The sequence below is a fragment of the Bos javanicus genome, chromosome 22 (genome assembly GCF_032452875.1).
Source record: "Bos javanicus breed banteng chromosome 22, ARS-OSU_banteng_1.0, whole genome shotgun sequence".
Taxonomy (NCBI): domain Eukaryota; kingdom Metazoa; phylum Chordata; class Mammalia; order Artiodactyla; family Bovidae; genus Bos; species Bos javanicus.
The window spans coordinates 55,495,040-55,517,399 of record NC_083889.1 but is presented as its reverse complement, the minus strand read 5'-3'; the positions used below and the strand labels follow the sequence as shown (position 1 = coordinate 55,517,399).

At 45.8% G+C, this 22,360-nt stretch overlaps 1 protein-coding gene across 20 annotated transcripts in view; it reads right to left on the bottom strand.

The window, feature by feature from the left end:
* ATG7 (autophagy related 7) overlaps nucleotides 1-22,360 on the bottom strand; it is a 273,963-nt gene that overhangs the window by 155,904 nt on the left and 95,699 nt on the right. For all 20 annotated transcript variants that reach the window (XR_009732575.1, XR_009732577.1, XR_009732576.1 and 17 more), the window contains one exon: nucleotides 14,214-14,294. Coding sequence is in view for 17 of the 20 variants with exons in the window: in XM_061397104.1 (XP_061253088.1) it covers nucleotides 14,214-14,294 (81 nt within the window). In the remaining 3 variants the exon portion in view is untranslated. The remainder of the gene's footprint in view (nucleotides 1-14,213; nucleotides 14,295-22,360) is intronic.

The following is a 22,360-nucleotide window of genomic DNA, read 5'->3' as shown; positions in this document are numbered from 1 at the left end:
TATTTCCCTCTCTAGGGAATCTTCCAACCCAGGGATCGAACCTGGGTCTCCTGCATTGGCAGGTGGATTCTCTACCACTGGAGCCATCCAGGAAGCCCAATGAATGTTCTTATATATGGCAAAATTTGGTCTGAGACTTGACTTTATTGTTACAGATCAAATGGTAGCATGATATCCTCTAATTGCTGGAAGTTATCAATTTCTACCAGAAAGATCTGCACTGTCAGAAGTAGGGAGACTGTTGGCTCAGTTCACTTTGCAACAATTATTGATGCATCCGATTTCCCAAATGAAGCCTGTTGGAAGAGAACCTCAAAGCAGGACCATCACGCTGATCGAGCTGATGCACTCGCTTGCCAGCCTGGACACTCTAAGAGAAAAGCTGTTCCTCTTCAGTGGGAAAACCACAGGAAGCTACAGAGACGGCCTTGGGGTGTGGGTTTTTCTGGGCCTGGGAGCCTGCCAAAAATACCATCATTCCATTTCTGGCCCCTAGAACGCAATAATACCCAAGCCTTTTTTTTTTTTTTCCTTTTTTTGCCTCCAGGAATTCCCCTAAACCACCTGGACGCAGTACTCTGCTCGAAATGATGTCACTTAGACAGTATCTGTATTCACAGGAATAATGGGAAGCAACTCTCCTACTTCCTTAAGTAAATGCAGAACAGAAGCATCTGTACTTTCAAAACAGCACTTCTTTTGGATCCCTAACAGCTGTATGTCCCTTCCCTTCAAATGTTTTTTTAAACAAATTGAAGCTGAAAATTGACCCAAATAGGAGAGTGAACTACGTTTGCCATGAACAGTTTCTTGAGGAAAACCTCTGAAATCCTCACTCCCCTCTCCCAGCCTGCATCTGGGCTGCTGGAGGGAGGCAGCACCAGCCATCGCTCCAGCCCAAGCGACATTCCCAACGACACCTTCTGAAGTCACGACCCCGAGAAGCAGGTTCAGCACGCTCCTCTGGGTATCAGAATTCCCCTTTAAAAAGACAAGTTCCCCAAGGGTAGTCAACCAACTGGTTCATCAAGGAGCTTAACCAATCTATTCTATTTTTTTTTTTTATTATTTCTTTTTTTGGCTGCACTGGGTCTTCGTTGCTGGCTTTTATCTAGTTGCAGTGAGCGGGGGCTACTCCCCAGCGCAGAGCAGGGGCGTCTCGTTGCTGTGCCCCCTGTGGCCGGGCACAGTCTCTAGGCACAGGGGCTCAGTGCTTGTGGCGCATGGTCTCAGCTGCTCTGCAGCACGTGGAGTCTCTCCGGACCAGGGATCGAACCTGTGACCCCTGCACTGGCGGGTGGACTCCTCTGCTGCGCCATGCCACCAGCGCGGTCCCCAATCCACCCTTGAAACTGTTGAAAACGTAAAGTGGACTCTTCCCCTCTGCCCCCAGATGAGTACACTGGAATACTCCGAGTGTGAGGTAAGCCTTCCACCTCACTGTCTGAGAGCTGTTTTTAATACAGCAGGTAAATGAACTGGGAGTCCTGGGCTCTCGTGCGACTTCTCTGAGTCCAGTGATCTCTCCACCTGATAGACTGGGAAGCCCCCTTGCTAGCCTCTTCACAGGAAGCTTGAAAGGGAGACTGGGAAGACATCCATCAGGGGATGCCAAGGAGGGCGGAAATGCCGCCGCCCAGGCAGCTGATGCACTCAGCTCCCGCTGCACTGGCCTCCAACCCACTCACAGCTCCAGGAAGAGGCAGGAGACGGGCCTGTGAGCAGCAGTGAGGGGCAGGGATGAGAACCCACAGACATGGCCTGGTGCTGGCACAGAGCTGCCCTCCAGACCCTCGGGGCCTTGCCTCTAAGAGCACAGGGAGACGCAGAGTTCAGAGGGAACACAGGCAGAAGCCTTTCCCCAAGGTTCGCATCAGCTCCTCTCAAGCTGTGGGCCCAACCCTGGCTACATATACCTGCAGAGATCTCCAGGAAATTAGAAGATTCACCCCTGCCCCGAGTGCACAATCCTGGGAACATTAAACCTCATTTCATTTTGGTTAATAAATAGAGCCCTGGGTGAACAGCCTACTAGAAAAGAAAAGAGAAAAGGAAAGAAAAAGACAAAGAATCTAACAGCCTGCACGTTTAATATTTGCTGACCTCCTAATTTTTTTTACAAATTTTTACAAAAATTGCTTTTTTTTTTTTTTCAATTCATCTCGGTTTTTTTTTGTCAACTTCTGAAGATAGAAAGTTTATTATGTCTGTAAATTACAAAGTGAGCGCATTCTTAAAGGACAATGAGAATGGCACCTGATCTCCGCTTGCACAAAGGAGCGATCAAAAACATTTACAGAAGGACGTGCCTGGTGGTCCAGCGGTTAAGAATCCGCCTTGCAATGCAGGGGACGTGGGTTCGATCCCTGGTCTGGGAACTGAGATCCCACAGGCCTTGGGGCAGCTAAGCTTGCACACGGCAACTACTGAGCCTGCCATACAACTCGAGAGCCCGTGAACCGCAACGCAACATCCTGTGTGTCACAACTAAGACCCGACACAGTGAAATAAGTAGGAAAACTACAGCGGGGGGCTGTGGCGGAGACAGGTACAGAGCGGTGCTGCATCCAGACACTCGGCACACCTGCTTCTCTTTAGTCCTCACTGCCACCAAGGAAGAACCACAGGCCTTCTCCCCCTGAGGAAACTGAGCCACAGAGACTTCCAGACACTCGCCACAGGTCACGTAGCTACTAGGTGGCACTGTCTTGAGAGGCGGTGCTCGTTTCTAGTGCACGAACCCTGTCCAAGGGGCCTGTTGCCTTTCTGCCAGGCCTGTATACCTGGAGTTCCCTGGGACAGGAGCTCGCACGCGATCAGACCTGCAAGCTGTCTGAAGCCTCTGCCGTTCTTTAAACATCACTGACTCAATGGACATGAGTTTGAGCAAAGTCTGGGAGATGGCGAAGGTCAGGGAAGCCTAGCATGCTGCAGTCCATGGGGGTCACAGAGAGTTGGACACGACTAAGCGACTGAACAACATCAACAAAAATTTGAAACATTTTTTTTTTTGCAAATGGCTCATTCCTTTTATTCATGACACACAGCTTCAAGCTGCTTTTGGCCTTTTCCAAAAAATCAAACCCACCCTCAAAGGTCAAGAATTTGCCACTGCTGAGGCTATGAGGAGAAAAATATTGTGAGATCTGAAGCAATTTCCCAAGAAGAACTTGTCAACTGTTTTGAGTTACCACAGCAAAGCTGAAACAAGTATACACACCCCCTGTGCTGCACCCCCTCCCCACCTGCCCCCAGGGGTCCCTGAAACAGCCCATTTCGGGGACTTTCAGTCCTTTTGCAGAGAGCATGATAGGGTGATGCGGGTCTCATCTTTCAGGTATTAAGTAAGTGCCTATTGGAATATTCTCAGTAATAGGGAGCAGTGAGTGATTAGGCAAAGAACACCAGAGGTTGTGAAATAAAACTCCTATTCCTCCAGCAGAGCCAAGTGGCACGCGTGTGTTTTTGTTGTCTTCCTTATGGCAACCCACTCCAGTATTCTTGCCTGGAGAATTTCATGGACGGAAGAGCCTGGTGGGCTACAGTCCATGGGGTCGCAAAGAGTCAGACCCGACTAAGCAACTAACACACACACTTATATATACTGATCTACCAGGAAATCATTTTGCTCTCATTTATTTTTTAGTTTTTAAATCCACTTGCATTGTGACTGAAGTCAAGTTCGTCAGGTCAGACTGAACTAACAGAAAATCTGGATGTGGGCAGAGTGGCAAGCCCACGGCTGGTTTTCTGCTCAGGCTTCCTTCTCAAAGAAAGAGCAACATGGAGTTCATGTTCATGCTCAGGACAGGTGAGGGGTTTTTAATGCGACAGTGAATCACTGCCACTCGCTTCAAACCCCCACTTTTGCCATCATCTCCCTTCGGGGTCCTTCAGGTAAATGTTGACATAAAACGAAAGGGAAATGTGAAGTTCAACCTGGAGCTGGGGGAAAACCCAGATTCTCTCTCTTGCCTTTGCAAACAACACGAAAATGTACTTCTGCCTGGACTTCCGTTTGAAGCTGGAGTGCCAGTAAAGGTCTTAAAGATATCCATGTGCTTCAGTGACTCAAGCCGACTGCCAAGACACCTAGGCTGCCTGGAGTTCTGACTGTGGGCTGTGACATTCATCACGGCCGGCAAAGCAGTCCTCGTGGGGAATGAGCGCGTGTCCCAGCGATGCTGCTATGCCTTACGATTCTGCCCGGTGTCTGCTCACTCAGTGTCAAGACGATTCTTATAATTTAACAAACTTTGCCATGTCTGCTCTCCCACCGACTGTCCACCTTCGGCACGCCTGCAGCCCTGCCAGGACCACAGAGCAGATATTTCCCCAGTTTTAGTCTGACAGCTATAAATTTAAGATGTCTAACTTCAGTGTGTGCTTTAGCCAGCCCTTAAGATACTCCAGCAAACAGGAACATGCAGTGTTTTCTTCCATGTTAAGAAAAATAAAAAACCTTAATAAAACTTTTATGCTGGAAGAATTACTGAAAACTAGGAAAGGCCAGACACTGTAAAATTTATCACTATGATCACATACGATGTGATATAAACAAGTTATAACAACAGTAACTTCAGGAATAGGATGTTCTCAAATGGTTCTTTCACATTTTCTAGGGCAAGAAAGGCTGCAGTGATAAGTACTTTTAGAAATACCTGGACAGGATATCGGAAGACCTTTCAGAAAATAATAAAATGGAGACTTTTAGAATCCTGCAAGAGAGCAAGCAAAAGCCTGCAAAGAGCTCACTGCCAGAACGCGTCCTTTCAGAAAATGTTAAGTCATCTTTGATGAATCCCAAAGGCTCTTTGGTTTAATATACTTTGGAAATGGTCTTCCAACACAATAACAAATCATCGAAAGCATCAACTCAAGCAAATGAGGCAGTAAAAGCTGGAAAGCGGCTCAGCTGAACCAATACCCAGAGCACTGGGATGTACCGTTTGATTCCAATTACCACGTACAGCTTCATGATATATCGTGCCTATGCACTGGCAGCCAGAGGGTGTCTGCCCCCACACCTCAGCTCCCTGCCCGACTCAGCCCTGGGGGCACAGCCCACCTTCCTGTCCCTCCCTGTCGTGCTGCTTGTTTATTCAACTACAGAGCACTCATTCATTTCTCTCAGCATTCAAAGCGTATTTCATCAGTTCCTACTACTTCCTATGAAATGGTTATCCCTTCCAAGCTTAGGAACATCTCTTGGGAAAACACGTTTAAATAAGTTGATATGCCTGACATACGGAATTGTGTGGTGTCATTTTCCTACCTCATCCAGAAAGATACCATCAGAAACTTCATAGGCTATCTTCTTGACCTCTGTATCATCCCAAAACGTTTCATGAAACAAAAGCTCCCAACATTTGTTGAATAATGGTTGTGAAAATAAACACCCAAATACATATTTACATGAGTTTAAGTACTCAATTTAAACAGTTTAATATATATATATATAATTTTATTTCCAGCTTCCCTGATGGCTCAGACAGTAAAGCGTCTGCCTACAATGCGGGAGACCTGGGTTGACTCCCAGGGTCAGGAAGATCTCCTGGAGAAGGTAATGGCAACCCACTCCAGTATTCTTGCCTGGAAAATCCCATGGATGGAGGAACCTGGTAGGCTACAGTCCATGGCATTGCAAAGAGTCGGACATGACTGAGCGACTTCACTTCCGCTTTCTTTTATTCCAACTGTGTCTGTACAATGTAAGCATGAATGTCCATAAATGGTTTCCCAATTCAAGCTGATGGTGTCCTTATGTCTTGGAGTGGGAACCTATCCGTTCTCCAGCGGATCTTCCCCACCCAGGAATCAAACTGGGGTCTCCAGCACTGCAGGCGATTCTTTACCAGCTGAGCTACTAGTGAAGCCCTCTTATTTTAAAAAACAGCAGTTACTGCCATGTTCTTCCCTCCCCCGCTTACAAAGGTGTGAGGGGTAGAGGAGGAGGGAAGACAATGAATGTATTACAGAAACAAGAAGGAACATGAGCAGACGGCAGCCGGGGCTCTTTGCCCATCAGAAAACAAACCCATGGGCCACTGGAGTAGTGGCAACTAACTCCTAGAACTGAGCAGGGTCAGAGTCTCCTCCCTCCCCCACCTGGATGTAGCTCAGCCTAAAGAAAGTAGCTGACCAAGTGAGGCCACAATCTCCGAGTTGTGGAACAAAACTCAGTGGTAGAGCAGCCCAGGCGTCTCCCTTTACTACAGCTGAGGGAAAGGACTCCCCAGAGAGAGGGGGCTACTTTCCCAAGCCGCACAGAGAGCTCATGGTGGGGCTGGCTGGCGACATCCACAGCCTGCAGCATCTCGTCAGGAGAATGGGAATGTCATCCCAACCCCCCGCCCGCCCCCAAAACCCAAAGAAACCTCAGAGCAGGGATGCCTTCCGAGGATCCACAGGCATACTTGAGGGACTTCACAAAGCCAATGAAATCGTCTACAAAATTGTGTGTGGCTTCCATGTCTCACGGGAGCAGGGTTTATACTGCCTTCATCAGTCTGAATGAGGCCCAGAAGCACGTATCAATAGCTGGGGAAGGCAGAAGGCTAAAAGCAAACGAGATTAATTCCAAACTGAAAGGAACCCAGATTTTCAGTAACGTGAAAACTACACTTGAGCTAGGCAGCCCCTGGAACCTTCTAAGGAGAACACAGCCCTAAATTTTCTGGTCTGGATGTTAAAAGAAATACTGTGAGGAAAAAAAAAAAGTGTTTGGACAGGCAAGGCGGGTCTTTGACCTTAAGTGACAGGGAAAGCAGTAAGCACTGATTGGGTGGTCTCAGAAGACCACAGGTTAGACGTAACCAGCAAGGCTGAGTTCTCTGGAATCACAGGGGAGGTTTTGGCATCAACAGTCATCAGGGACCATGACGGAAGGTTTCTGCGGCCTCTCAAAGCCAAGGCAGCCTGCACTTTCAACCAGGCCTTTCACTGTACCTGCTGGGCAACAGCGAGCCCAGGAGGGGAGCCACAAACCCGGGGAGACCTAGCGCAATCACAACGGTCTGTGTTTTCCTCTTGTTTCTGATGTCGACATCAGTCCCAGGAGCAGGCAGAGGCCTTGCTACTTGGTCACAGGGAACTGGATACACGTCAGCCATTGCGATTTCCCTGGGAGACAGAAAATATTTTCCCCGCTCTATGGATGAGGAAATTGAAGCAAAGGGAGAACCGTCCAAGGCTTTTCAAGGAGGTGAAGAGCCAAGAGCTGTGAGGTTAGGGGCCTGCAGCTAAAACACTCCATACTGGCTCGGGCTGGATGTTTTGCCTCCTTTTGGGATCCGAGCAGTTCTGGGGGGTTGGGGAAACCCTAGCTGCTAAGGACGAGATGTGGGATACAGTTTTACACAACGCGGCCATACATATGGGATCCATCACACATTAAAACAGAAGACTCGGGGCCTCGCTGGGGAAATGAGGTAGAAAAAGGGAACCTGGGGGTTACTCATCATTTTCCAAATCAGAGATTTACGTCCCTTTTGGAAAGGAGAAGGAAAACCTGGCTGCAGCCCAGTTCTGAGTAGTAGTTGCCACTGAGAGGCTGCATGCAAGAATTCCTGGCCTGCGCTGTGGAGAGCTCTTCCGATTGGGCTCCTGCCAGTTCTTGTAAGTGGTTGAGATTTAAAATCCTGTATCAGATCAGAGAGGCCGAGAGTGTGCTTGATGCAGCAGCACAAATTCCTCTCTCTAAAGCTGATTTCAGGCTTATAACAGCAGTGCTCAGACAGAAAAATTACCTGCACATATCTATAAAATATAGGCTTCCCTGGTGGCTTAGACCATTCAAGAATCTTCCGGCAATGCAGAAGACCTGGGTTCCATCCCTGGGTTGGGAAGATTCTCTGGAGAAGGGAATGACTACCCACTTCGATATTCTTGCCTGGGAAGTTTCATGGACAGAGGAGCCTGGTGGGCTACAGTTCACAGGGTTGCAAAGAGTTGCACACGATTGAGCAACTAACACTTTTACTTCACTCTAAAATACAGGTGATTTTTAAGTCCAGAAGGGCAGACATCAACATCTGACAATGATCTGCACGGCCAGGATATAGTGAATTATTTCTTTATCCTTAAATATACTTGTCGATTTTTCTGCAATGAAGACGCATTGCTTGGGGACTACAGAGAAAAGCAAGGAAAGGAAATATAAAAGCTAGCAACGTCAAGGGTCAACAGGGAGCCAGAGCTTATCTCATCCGACTGACTCATGTAACCGAAGAAAGGGAAGCGGGCAGAGCGGGGAGCACCGTGAAAAGCCCCGCCTGTCTTCCTGGGCCCCTACCCCCATGCCGGGGCTGCAGCGGCTGGACTCCTCAGGCTAGGAAACCCCCTAAGCCCAGTGCTAGGTGAGAAAGAGCCTCAAGGGCCACAGGAAATACAGCCAGATTGCACTCAGGAACCACCAAGATGGAAACAACTCACCAAGACAAGGGGAATGAGGGAATGAGGTGTGCCGCTCCCCAGAACGCCTTCAGAAACCTGCCATGTTCTCTTGCCCTGGCTGTCGCCCGTGTGATTCCCCGGGCCTGGAATATCTCCCCCATGTCCTCTCTCCCATGGATCTCTACACATTCCTCCTTATCCTTTAACGTCAGCTTAGAAGCTGCTCAGAGGCCTTCCCGGGTCTTCCCCATTTACAAAGCTAAATGGTACCAGGACACCCCCACTAAAGGATATCCTGCAACTTGCACGGCATGGCAAAACATGAAAATAAGAGGCTATGCCTTGACTCTGGAGCACATCACAGTGTTAGGGAGATTAGTATTGGTTTATAGGTCTCCCTCACTCTTGGCTCAGTCAGTAAAGAATCTGCCTGCATGGAGGAGGGTTCAGGATGGGGAACACATGTATACTAATTGAATAAAAATTTAAAAAAAAAAAAAAAAGAATCTGCCTGCAATGTAGGAGACCCGAGTTCGACCCCTGGGTCAGGAAGATCCCCCTGGAGAAGGAAATGGCAACCCACTCCAGTGTTCTTGCTTGGAGAATCCCATGGACAGAGGAGCCTGGTGGGCTACAGTCCACGGAGTCACAAGAGTCGGATGCAACTTAGTGACTAAAGCGCTCTCTTGTTAGTGTTCTCTGAAGGCAGCGGCTGTTTTAATCATCTCTGCATCTCTGGCACACAGCAGGGACTCACATGTCCGCTGAGTAAACGAACGACTGCGGACAGACAGTGAGAGTCCCATTTCTCCTTCCAAACCCAGCCTTTGTCTTTTCGTCCCAACAGCACATCAGCAGAACTTTTAGGAAAAAGGTTGCTCTGGGGTAGAGGTTTTTCTTAAAAGACTTTTAAATACTTGAGTTTAATGTTGACTTTTCACACTTCTTCAATTAACAAAGAAAAGAGAAGTGAGAGAAGAAAGGTAGGATTACATAATATCAAAAGAAAAATGACGGCCGGGCTCTGCTGAAGGCAATGAACGCACAGCTGACCATACGATGACGCCAGAGCTGGCGTGCACTCTTCTTCCACCAGCCTCTGTCCGCAAGACGAGCACACAGGTGCACATGAACAGCCAGTAACAAGTCACTTTGGGAAGGTTACTCACAGCCCATCAACAGAAGGGCCCGGCGTACGGTAAACACCAGGATGAGTATAGTATTAGGGTTGCTAATGGCTAATTAAAATCTGAAGGTCAGGTTTCTGGGCACATCTTGCTGCATCTGGGCACTAGGCAGTCCCAGATGGTATGAGAGCGGAGTTTGGGGCCTGCTTCCTCATAACAGGCTGTCCGTGCAACACTGCCAAGGTGCGGAGTGACGGAATCGTGCAACCACAGCAAGAGTCCCCTGCCTGCAGTCTCCTCGGGCACGGCCCTGTTCCTGACTTGGAAGGTTCCAGTCAACTGCTGGGTCCCAGAAACAAGGCTGCAGTTCCATCAGCACCAGAGGGGACCTAGTTTTAATCCTTGGGAAAGAGAATGGTCACAATACTCAGCATATTGCTCCCCTCCCCCAAGACTGTCTCCGAAGGGGCACAAGGAAACTTTCCGGGGTAAGGGATACACTCTGTGCCTTGACGGAAATGTACGTTACATGGGTGTATGCGTTTGTCCAAAGTATAGAATTAAGTCTCTTGAGATTTCTGCATTTTTATGTATGCAAACTGTACCTAGAAAATAAGAACCGTGCACAATGATCAAATTCCAGGCGGTAGGCTTACTATCTGCAATGGGAGGGACTAGCGATCTTGGAACTACTTTCTATGTAGTTCAGTGAATCAGCCAGTGTAATGGGAGCCGGGCTTCTCACCGTGGGGGAAGGTAGTTACTAACACAGAAGGGGGGAAATTCTCACTACCAAAGGGGGGTAACTTCACCATGTGCCTCCTGACATGAGGACACACCATCTCTTCTCTGCCAAAAATTCATAACTTGAATCTAGTCATAAGGAAACAGCAGACAGATCCAAACAGAGGGAAATTCTACAAGATAACTGGCACAACGTCAAAGTGTTCAAGTTAAGGAAAGATGAAGAAAAGCTAAGGAACTTCTCCAGACCGAGGGAAGCCAGACAGACACGACAACTAAACGCCTGATCCTCCTGACTCGGATTCTGGTCTGGAGAAAATGCTTATGAAGGACATTACTGGTACAAATAACACCACCTGAAACGCAGACTGTGCGTCAGGTCAGTATTATGCAAACATTTACCTGCCTGCATTTGATCAGTGCATTCTGCTTAGGTAAGACAGGAATCTTTTTCTGAGGAAACATACACTGATGTATTTAGCTGTAAACAATCACAATGTCTCCAACTCATTCCCAGAGTTTCAAGAAAAAGAGGAAGGGGACTTCCCTGCTGGTCCAGTGGTTAAGAATCCACCTGCCGATGCAGGGGACACAGGTTCAATCCCTAGTCCGGGCACTAAGATCCCACATGTCACAGGTCAACTAACCCCATGAGCCACAACTGCTGAGCCCACGCACCCTGGAGCCCAAGCTCTGCAACCAGGAAACCACCACAATGAGCAGCCCCACGTTGGAAGACTGGTCCCTGCTCACTACACCTAGAGAAAGCCGGAGCACAGCAACGAAGACCCAGCACGGTAAAAAACAAAACAGAAAGAAAGAAAAAGGAGAGGGAGGGAGGGAGAAGATCACATACACACAAATGCAGAAAAGTATAAACAACGGGGAGATCTGGGTAAAGCAGTTCCTTGTACTATTCCCACAGCTTGCCTGCAAGTTAAAAATCATATCAAAGCAGAAAGGTACCTCTCCAAATACCCTAACTTCCCCCAAATTATCTAGGTGAAAAATCTAAAAACAATAGATTAATTCAAAGTATGATGAGAAATCCTTTCAAGAATATTGGTTTCAAAATTATACTTTTCCCTCTGGTAGCAATTCCACAAAACTATTTGGCTCTGAAAACCTAAAAAAAAGAAAGAAAAGAAAGACACAAACCTTGAAATAGGGTTTTTTAAATTCCAGTGACAGACACTATCTATCATTTTAGAAAGTCTTACAAGGCAATGCACAGAAATCAGAATGAAAGCGACTCCTCACTGCCCCCCTCCCTTCAGATCCTCCAGTATTTTTCCTGGAAGATGGAATAATTCACCTGGCTGCACGCCAAGCTGAAATCAACTAGGATAAGGAACAATGTGAGTGTAGATGATCTAGCTTCCCTGACACCTAAGTAGGGAACTGTACTCTTCCCCAGCTCAGGCCTTATAAAAAGCCTATGTTTTATTTGCATAAATAAGGTAAGGAAGGCATTATTACTCAGCACAGCTTATTCTACCTCTCCAATCTGTCTGTTTTTATGGTTAAATCAAGACACAAGAATGGCCTTGTGTGTGTGTGTGCGCATGCTCAGTCGTGTCTGACTCTTTGCAACCCCATGGACTGCAGCCCTGGACCAGGCTCCTCGGTCCATGGAATTTTCCAGGCAAGAATGCTGGAGCAGGTTGCCATTCTTCCCAATCCAGGGATCAAACCCACATGTCATGTGTTGGCAGGCAGATTCTTTACCACTGCGCCACCTGGGAAGCCCATTCTATTTAGTACTTTGCTTTTTAAAATCATAATAGTACTTCATGGAAGTAATATCAAGACACAAGTATGGCCTTAGTCCTATGGGGGGCGGGGAGTGGGGGGAAGCAAAAATACTGAAAAGTACCAAAGGAAAAAATTACTTCATGGATGTCAAAGGAGAAATTTTTAAAAGTCATTTTTAGCCCCAAAGAATGTTTGAAACAAAAACAACTATGATATGACTCAGTATAAAAAAATATCATGCTAATATGCATTAAGAAAAATTCATACACACAGAGATGAAAATGTAACTGCATCTGTCATTGCAAAGTATTAATGCTGGGGTCTGCAGATAATAGAGAATGACATTCTCCTAAGCAAATGAGTAAGGTAGCCAAGTAAGTAAATGCTAGGCTTCTACTGTAAGGAAATACAGGCACCCATGAAGCAACCTTTTCAGCACAAAAGAAACGTGATACCCGGACCACATGAAAAGTGGTCGCTCTGGGAACAGCACAGCTGTTAAACCCAAGTCAGCTTTATTAAGTCGTCCAGCGTGTTTATGTAAAGCAGGACCCTCAGAATGACCACTAAGAGGAAATACTTTGCTAACAAAAAAATACTATCTACACTTAATTCAAGGCTCAGAATAAGCGTGAAGGAAAAATGCAAAGCTATGCGCTTTCAAATATGAGGGACGGCAACTAGCGGATATGCTCGTGATCCTTTTATCAACAGTATCTCTGGGGCTAATTTAATTAGAAATAGAACAAGGAGAAAAAAAAAATGAGTGTTTGCATTTCGCTTAGAGAACCTAATTATCTTCACCTCATTTGACTAACTAGACCTAGATAAAGCCACAGAGAAGTCTCTGACACTTGTGTCAAACAATTTCAATATGAAAATTAATACTGCCAAGTTATTTTGAGACTAATTAGCTCAGACACTCAAAGGAAAAAAAAAAGGTACTGTGCTGAAGAGCACATAATCCTAAAACCTGCATTTCTGAAGACGAAAGTGCACGCAGACATCCCTGAGGCCTTGGCTCAGGCACAGAGGTATCAGACGCCCTCGAGAACCCATGGAAAGTATGAGCTCGTGGATAACCACCTACAAATGGTAACGTTTAACTCTCAACATGGACACTTGGGATGCAGCGTGATAAAACCAGAGCTTAGTCTACTTTTGAAGAAGAAAGAAAAAATTACTCGAAGTTTTTGAGCATCTAAAAATAATCAAATTTATCAACACTGTTGGTCAAATCTGAGTTAACTTTTTAGAGAAACCAGTCAAGATGGTGCTTCTCCTAAGATGAGACCTAAGACAAATTTTCAAAGCCAGCTTGCCATCTCAGAGCGCAGAGACTTTACCCAGAATTCAGTCCTGTGCAGACTGACGTAGGCTACACAGCAAAGAAGCCCCGAACTGTAACCGAGAGGCTGGGGTCTGGGGTTAATGGCCCCAGTGCCTAACACGTGGACATGGACGTCTTACCAAGAATCTGGAGTTTTAAAAGCCAGGTCAAATCACTGGGCGTTAGAAGGCTTAGAGAGCTTTCCAGAAGGAAGTCAGCTAGAACACACAGTGTATGTGTAAAAACAACTCAGACTATCTCCAGGCCTATTAAAGAAAAATGAGATGCCATCACTGTAGGTTTGAGATATATCGGCCGGTTCCCGTTACAATGGGGGACACACGAGCTCTGGTTTTAGAGTCTCTGGAAAGATCAAAGCTGAATGGGCCCTTTTATTGGCTCCCCGTCCAGTCCCCTAATCTCTGTTTACTTTTTCTTTGTCATTATGTGGAACTCCAAAAGACACACCATCAGGACCGCCTGGTCTCCCTCATCCTCTGAGCAACACTTAAAAAACTGCTCTGTGATGGTCTGTGCGAGTAAGGAGCCCTCGGGGGAGGAACAAAGACGAGAAAAGTTCAAATTCGAGCCCAAATCAGCCTGCTTGCTGCAAGGACTGACACAGAGCTGAAATGATCTAATTCAGTCTCTCTCACTATACTACAAACCAAACTTTCTCAGGCTGGTTTCCCTGGGAGAATGAACACAGATAAATGAAACCATAACCCCTTCTAGTTTGGTTTTTTTTTTCAGACCCTAGCCCTCCCCAACGAAATGCCCTCAGCTGGTTTCGGGGCCTCTGGCTAGGAAGGCTGACTGGGCTCATATTAAAAAACAAGTCCTGCCAATGCAGAACGACTTACTTTGGAAGAACAAGCCGTGCATTTGTCAAAGGCCAGGCTGACAGGAAGGACGTTATCAAACCGTGACAGAAATCCTCGTATCTAGAAACAAACAAAAATTCACGTCAAGCCCCAAATGACACACCTGTGAAGGACATGTGTAGTTTCTGGCAAGAAGTGGGGAACAATTAATCTGTGCTCTTCACACAGGTTATGAACAGATTACTAATGAAAATGGAGTTCAGTGTACTTTCGTATTTGTGCTAAATAAATCAGTTGTGAAGAACTGTATCAGGTCCTTTATCCCATTAAGAACTGGCACACAAGCTTTGCACATATCTGAGACCTAAACACAAACTGACTCCAAAACATAAAAAGCTGAAAAATCTATTGTTTTAATAAATGTCTTCAAACATATAATCAGCCAGCTAGTTTATTACGGCAGTTCTCACGTATGTTACAGTGAATATAGGATAAATGTGCACTTTTAGGATATGGCATTGGATAGGGCCTCACAAGGTAAGAAGGTCTGTGAACAACAGAAGGTAGAAATGGTCCTAAATGTTTATTGAGTTACTTGCCTGACTTGGAACCCACAGAGACAAAATGCAAACATTACCAAAAGTATGGGAAAACAGCGCCACCCTGAGCATAAAATTCTGAACTACATCTGATTTCCACTTACAGGGTATCAGCCTGGGACAGAGGATGAGATGGTTGGATGGCATCACTGACTCAATGGACATGAGTTTGAGCAAGCTCCAGGAGTTGGTGACAGACAGGGAAGCCTGGCATGCTGCCGTCCTTGGGGTCACAAAGAGTCGGACACAACTAAGCGACTGAACTAAGCCTGGGAAATCCCATGGACAGAGGAGCCTGAGGGCTACACAGTCCATGGGGTCACACAGAGTCGGACACAACTTAGTGATAGATTTCTACTTTCAGCTATAATCACTAGATGGCAAAGAGAGGGGAAGTGACAGATCTCAGGTTCCAAAACCACTGTGGATGGTGACTGCAGCCATGAAATTAAAAGATGCTTTCTCCTTGGAAAGAAAAGCAATATAAACCTAGACAGTGTATTGAAAAGCAGAGACATCACTTTGCTGACAAAGGTCTACTGTAAAGTCACAGCTATGGTTTTTCCAGAAGTCATGTACAGATGTGAGAGCTGGACCAGAAAGAAAGCTGAGCACTGTAGAATTGATGCTTTCGAATTTAGGTGCTGGAGAGCAAACCAGTTTGATCAAACCAGGTCAAACGAGCTGCAAGGAGATCAAACCAGTCAATCCTAAAGGAAATCAACCCTGACTCTTCATTGGAAGGACTGATGCTGAAGCTCCAATACTTTGGCCACCCGATGCGAAGTGCCAACTCATTGGAAAAGACCCTGAAGCTGGGAAAGATTGAAAGCAAAAGGAGAAAGGGGCAGCAGAGGATAAGATGGTTAGATAGCATCACTGGCTCAGTGGACTTGAATTTGGGCAAACTCCGGGAGACAGTGGAAGACAGAGGAGCTAGGCTGCAGCCCATGGGGTCGAAAAGAGTGGGACATGACTTAGTGACTATACAACAATAAGATATAGTCAGGTTTCACAAACTATGATTCAGGTAATGTATTCAGATATTATACCTCCAGAACTACACTTATACCAAAAGAAGAGTTTAAACTTTATCATTTGTTATCGCTGTTCAGTTGCTCAGTCACGTCAGTCTCTTTGCAACCCCATGGACTGCAGCACACCAGGCTTCCCTGTCCTTTATATTTATCATATTATTAAAAATACATCTGGTGAAATCTCTAAAGACTCCAGAGGACTCAACATTTATAAGAAGCCAAACAACACGAATCTTGTTCCCAGTTAAATTTATTTGATCTTGATGACTGTCCCGTTGATTCAACTCTGGCTGAGGAGGGTGAAGAATGTTGGCTCAGGCAAGCAGAGAGTGACTGCGCTAAGATTCAGAAGTGAGTCCCCAACTCCAAACCTGCCTGGGCTCCCCCCTTCCCTCCCTCTCAGGACAGCACAGCTTTCATCTTCCATATGAGGGCTCACCACACATTTAACAGCCTCACTTGAACACAGCACAACCACCAACCCCTCCCCCATTCCACCCCTAGTTCTTGCTGCCTTTAGCCACCCTACCAATTCTCTGCTATCCGCACCCCCCCCCCAAAAAAACCCAACAAAAGCTGGCCAACTTTTTATGGAGACAGACCTCCTTCACAGCGTGGATTAACTCCACTGCAACCACCAGTCTAGCTGCATTTGCACTTATCAAGGGAAAATCTCACCTTAAAGGAAATGCCCACAGCAATCTTTTAAATGTCGTCATATATACGTGATGAGATTTCAGTGTAAAGCAAGACCGAAAGAGTGGTTGGTAGAAATGATAAATTAGACAGCTGGGGTAAGTAGTTGGCCTCGCGGTGAACCTTTGAAAATGGGACAGTCGTGAGTTTCCTGTGTCTTGGGAAGGTGGTGACCATTTCCTAGGCCAGTACTTGAGGCCCAAGCAGGGCCCTGAGTCTGCTCTCTGCTTCACCAAAACCGGAGATGGCAAACCAGCAGCAAAGACTTTACCGCAGACCGCAAACGGACATGTTGACGTCCTCGTGAGATCTTGAAGTGACAGGACTGAAAAAATTCTCAGAGCGAGTCTCCTCATATCTCAGTGGCTTTCACATTAAATTTACCTAGAAAAACATTCATCATATGTAGCCTATTTTCCATGAAAATATTCACTGCCATGGCCTACATGTCAATGGTTCCATATAAGCTTCATGAAAAGGTTTCCTGTCTTTTCTTTCATATAGCTAAGATCAGACTTCATGTTGTGCAAAGGAATAGTGGCAATCTGCAAGACACTGGAGGTGTGGAGATAAAGGCCATGGGAAGGGAGAGAGTAGAACCAATTAGGAGCAGAAAGGGAGAAAAAAGGAGAGGAAGGAAGGAGAGAGAAAATGTCAACAAAAAGCATAGATGGCCAGCGACAGAAAGGAGCCGCCGTGAACGGAGCGCCTGTGCAGGGGTCCCCACACCATTGTTTAGCACCCAGACAGCTCTCTACCAGGAAGCTGTGACTCACTTTCCCAGGAAACGAAGTAGAATAACATCTGTGTGTGAGGCCTTGCAAATTGCCTATGCTGGTATCAGAAAGCTCAGAACTCCAAACTAATTGCAGTTTTAGGAAATGTAAGAGATGAAAGCCTCTTCTCACACCGGCTGTGATAGACTCCTAACAGGGCCCTCGACAGGAGCGTGAGCTCCCAACACTCTGGGGTGGCCTGAGTCTCCTAAGACTCAGCTCTGAGGTGTGCCACTTTCTCTCCGCTTCCTGTGCGTACTCAGTTGTGTCCCACTCTTCTGTGACCCCATGGACTGTAGCCCGCCAGGCTCCTCTGTCCATGGGATTTCCCAGGCAAGAATACTGGAGTGGGTTGCCATTTCCTTCTTCAAGGGATTTTCCAAACCCAGGGTTCAAACCCACTTCTCTTCCATTTCCTACATTGGCAGGTGGATTCCTTACCACTGGCGCCACCTGGGAAGCCCCATCAGCTTCCTGTGAAGTCGCTCAGTCATGTCCAACTCTTTGCAACCCCACGGACTATAGCCTACCAAGCTCCTCCGTCCATAGGATTTTCTAGGCAAGAGTACTGGAGTGGGTTGCCATTTCCTTCTCCAGGGAATCTTCCCGACCCACGGATTGAACCCCGGTCTTCCACGTTGCAGGCAGATACTTTACCATCTAAGCCACCAGGGAAGCCCCATCAGGCATAGGGTGACAAAGTACAGCAGAGAATTCCTCATGCTGGCACTTAAGGGCCCCCTATCTGGGCCCATCCTGCCTTTCTGATTATGCCTTGCATTCAATCTTTTCACAGCCTTCATATATACAGCTACTAAGCTCAAAGCCAACTCCCCCCAGACAATCTGCCATTGCTGGCCTTTGTTGTTCAGTCTATTTTCTATTTCTAAAAAACAGAAATCTACTTTCTATTTCTACTGATTTGGCTAATTTGCCTATTGACTATAAATGGAATCATACATGATTGGCTTCACTTGGCATATTGTGTCGTGTGTCTGTACGTCATTCCCATTGCTAAATATTATTCAGTTACATGGATACACCATATTTTGTCTGTCCATTCATAAGCTGAAGAACATTTCTGCTGGGTATAAACGAGTGGAATCAATGAATCACAAGGTAACTAAAATACACATTTAACAGTTTGAGGACCCAAGTGACTGCACATATTTCTTTTCTGCAACAGGGTTATTTTTCCACCTCGTGTCTTTTGAGAATAGCCATTATTCTAATGAATGTGAAGTGGTATCTCACTGTGCTTTTGATTTGTATCTCTCTAATAACTAGTAGTATTGAGCATTCTTTTCATGTGCTTCTTGACCATTCATACTATCTTTCTTTGGAGAAATATCGATTCAAACTCTTAGCCAAATTTTATTAGAGTTTCTTTGATGTGGACCATTTTTAAAGTCTTTGCTGAATTTGCTACAACATTAATTCTGCTTTATGTTTTGGGTTTTTTCACTGCAAGAAACTGTGAGGTCTTAGCTCCCTGACCAGGGATCAACCCTCACCACCCCCTCCACACACACACTTTGGAAGGCGAAGTCTTAACCATTGGACCTCCAGGGAACTCCTGTTGGCAAAAAAAAAATCTAAATACTCCTTTTTTTGGCTGCGTTGGGTCTTAGTCGCTGCCTGTGCGATCTTCACTGCGCTGGGGCGTGGGACCTTCAGTTGTGGCACGTGCACTCTCTAGTTACGGAGCATGGGCTCAGTAATTGACGCACACGGTTTCAGTTGCTCTGCCATATGGGGGACCCTAGTTCCCCAATCCTGGACAGAAGCCGAGACTCCTATATTGCAAGGCAGATTCTTAACCACTCAACTGCTGGAAAGTCCTGGCCACATTTTAAATTGGGTTATTTTTCTTTTTATTGTTGACCTGTTTAGAGTTCTTTATATAGGCTGGATTTAAGTTTCTTACAGATATATAATTCTGCAAATATTTTCTCCCATTCTGTGGAGAAAATAACAGGTTTATTCTGATAAAATCATATATAATGAATCACTTCTCAATGTCATGAAGACTGACTGTGTTTTCTTCTAGTTTGATAGTTTCAGCCCTTACATTTAGGTCTATGATCCACTGTGAGGTGACTCTGAGGTGATTTTTGCATGTGGTGTGGGGTAAGGGTCCAAGTTCATGCTTCGCACGTGGAAATCCAGTTGTTCCAATACTTTGTTGGACTCTTCTTCCCCACAATGAACTCTAAAATGACCATAAGGTAAAAGGATTCATTTCTGAGCGCTCATTTCCATTTTGTTGATCTATATATCTATCCTTGTGAAAGTGCTACACTTTTTAAAAATGTGGACTGTTTTAAATGTATTGATTGAATTGTTACAATAATGTTTCTGTTTTATATTTTGATTTTTTTTTGGGGGGGGGGCCACGAGGCCATGTGGAAACCCTGACCAGGGATCGAACCCACACTCCCTGCTTTGGAAAGCAAAGTCTTAACCACTGGACCATCAGGGAAGTCCCTATACTGTCTTGACTACAGTAGCTTTGTAGTAAGTTTTGAAACCAGCAAGTGTGAGTCTTTCAGCTTTGTTCATCTTCAAGGTGACTTTCACTATTCTGGGTCCTATGCCTTGCCATATGAATTTTAGAATCAGCTTGTGTAGTATACTTACTTAAAATTTTATTCTTTACCTCACTTGCTTTTACAGGGCAAGACAGAGGTCAAACTATTTGCATTTGTCCATAGCACAGTGATGTGCACATAACAGATACTGATTATTAATTATGAAATGAAAGAATGAGGAAACACACACATCCAAAAGCCAATCGAGTTATTCATGTCTGAAATATCCAGAGAAAACTACCGCCCTGGTAGCTCAGCTGGTAAAGAATCCACCTGCAATGCAGGAGACCCAGTTTAATTCCTGGGTTGGAAAGATCCGCTGGAGAAGGGATAGGCTACCCGCTCTAGTATTATTGGGCTTCCCTGGTGGTTCAGATGGTAAACAATCTGCCTGCAATGCAGGACACCTGGCTTTGATCCCTGGGTGGGAAGATCCCCTGGAAAAGGGATCGGCTACTCACTCCAGTATTCTGGCCTGCAGAATTCCATGGAAAAAGGATGCTGGTGAGCTACAGTCCATGGGGTCACAAAGAGTTGGACACATCTGAGCGACTTTTCACTTTCATCCAAAATGAACCAAAAAAAAAACACCCCATCTTCCCATCATTCACATTTTCCAAGTAATTTGAAACCCATCTCCATCAACAATGTTTTAAATTCACAGTATTACCAATGCACTGAGCTCACACAGTATGCTCTGTATTCCCTAATGTCTTACAAGAAATGCTTAGAATTTAAGAAGTAGAGGTTGCCGCTTAAAATTTTAGCACCTTCCACAGATAGGCACTGAAATCTCAGGGCAATCTAAAATCCAGGCACCTGATGCAAACCTGAATAAACATAGTGCACCTGTTGAGAGAGGCCAGGCTCCAATCACAGCCAAACAAATAACAAGGGGACGTCCCGATGGTCCAGCTGTTAAGAATCTGCCTGCCAACGCAGGGGGCAGGGGTTTAACGAGCCCTGGCCAGGGAACTAAGATCCCACATGCCAAGGGCAGGGCAACTAAGTCTATGCATTGCAACGAAGAGCCCGGGCAGCTAAATAAATAAAAGAAAAAAAAAAAGGCATAAGAAGTTTGCTCTATACACTCACCATCACCTGTAAGACGTCAGAAGACCTAGGGAATCCATCAGCAAGCCTCTAGTTCTTTTCGCGTTTTCTGTGCACAACCCCATCACATCCAGCTACTTAAGCCACGTCTAAACTAATGCCTAAATGACAAGGCTTGACAAAGTGATCTGTCCATCCACACAAGGCCTCCTGACACTGCTCAAGACACAGACTTCCATTTCGGGGACTGCACACTGCTTATGCTTACCCTAAACTCTTAACTGATTACTAATATCTGCTGTCAATCTTTCCTTACAGGGGAATGTGTTAAACAGCTATTTTTTAAAAATCCGATTCAATCCATAATAAAAACAAGCATATGACAGAAAACAAAAGCACGAACAAAAAATTACCGGTACTCCCGCAGCATACTTAAACCCATTTCCCTATTTTTTAAATATAGTATTTACATACTTAACTGCATTTTAAACAGCCTCCCCTGAATAATACTGGCTTCTCATTATTCCCCTTCCCCAGAGAGCGGGAAAACTGCCAATCTCACACACACACACCCCCCCCTCCACCCGCCTCTACCCAGCTTTGTGGTTGGTAAGAGGTGCCCTTTACTTTGCCTACAAACTTTGCCTGCATCCCTGCATGTTTTATTTTTTTTAATTTACACTGATGACATTTTTCCCCCTTTAATACTGAAAAGAACAAAGGAAATATTAAAATGGTCCGTATGAAAATCAGACCAGTGGGTATATTACCCTGGCAAAGGCACAAAGTCAACTCTGGGGTGACGGAAGTGCTCCAGGTCTCGTCTGCGGCAGTGGTGGCCACACAGAGCACACACCCGTCAAGACTCATTAAGCCGCATATTTAGATGAGTGCATTTGACTACTCATATATTGTACCTCAAAAAAGATCAGTTAAAAAAAAAGTTAACCTTACTAACAGGTTCCAAACATTACAGAACGGTACAAAATGAAAAGCATACAGTCCGTAGTGCTCCCAACCCCTCTGCCTCAAAAAAACACAACAAACCTTCAGCATTAGTTTCCTGTGTAGCCTTCTAGAGGAAAAAAACACTGTTTTATGAAAAAATAAAAAACAACAGCTTTACAATATGTATCTCTGCTGTGCTGTGCTTAGTCGTGCAGTCATGTCTGACTCTTTGTGACCCCATGGACTACAGGCTGCCAGGCTCCTCTGTCCCTGGGGATTCTCCAGGCAAGAATACTGGAGTGCATTACCATGCTCTCCTCCAGGGGATCTTCCCAACCCAGGGATCGAAGGTCTCCTGCATTGCAGGTGGATTCCTGACCCTCTGAGCTCTCAAGGAAGCCCATTTCTTTGCTACCCCCTGATTATTTAAAAGCCCCACCCAGGAAAGATGGCTTCTAGGAGGACACTTACCTGCAGCTTCCTGGC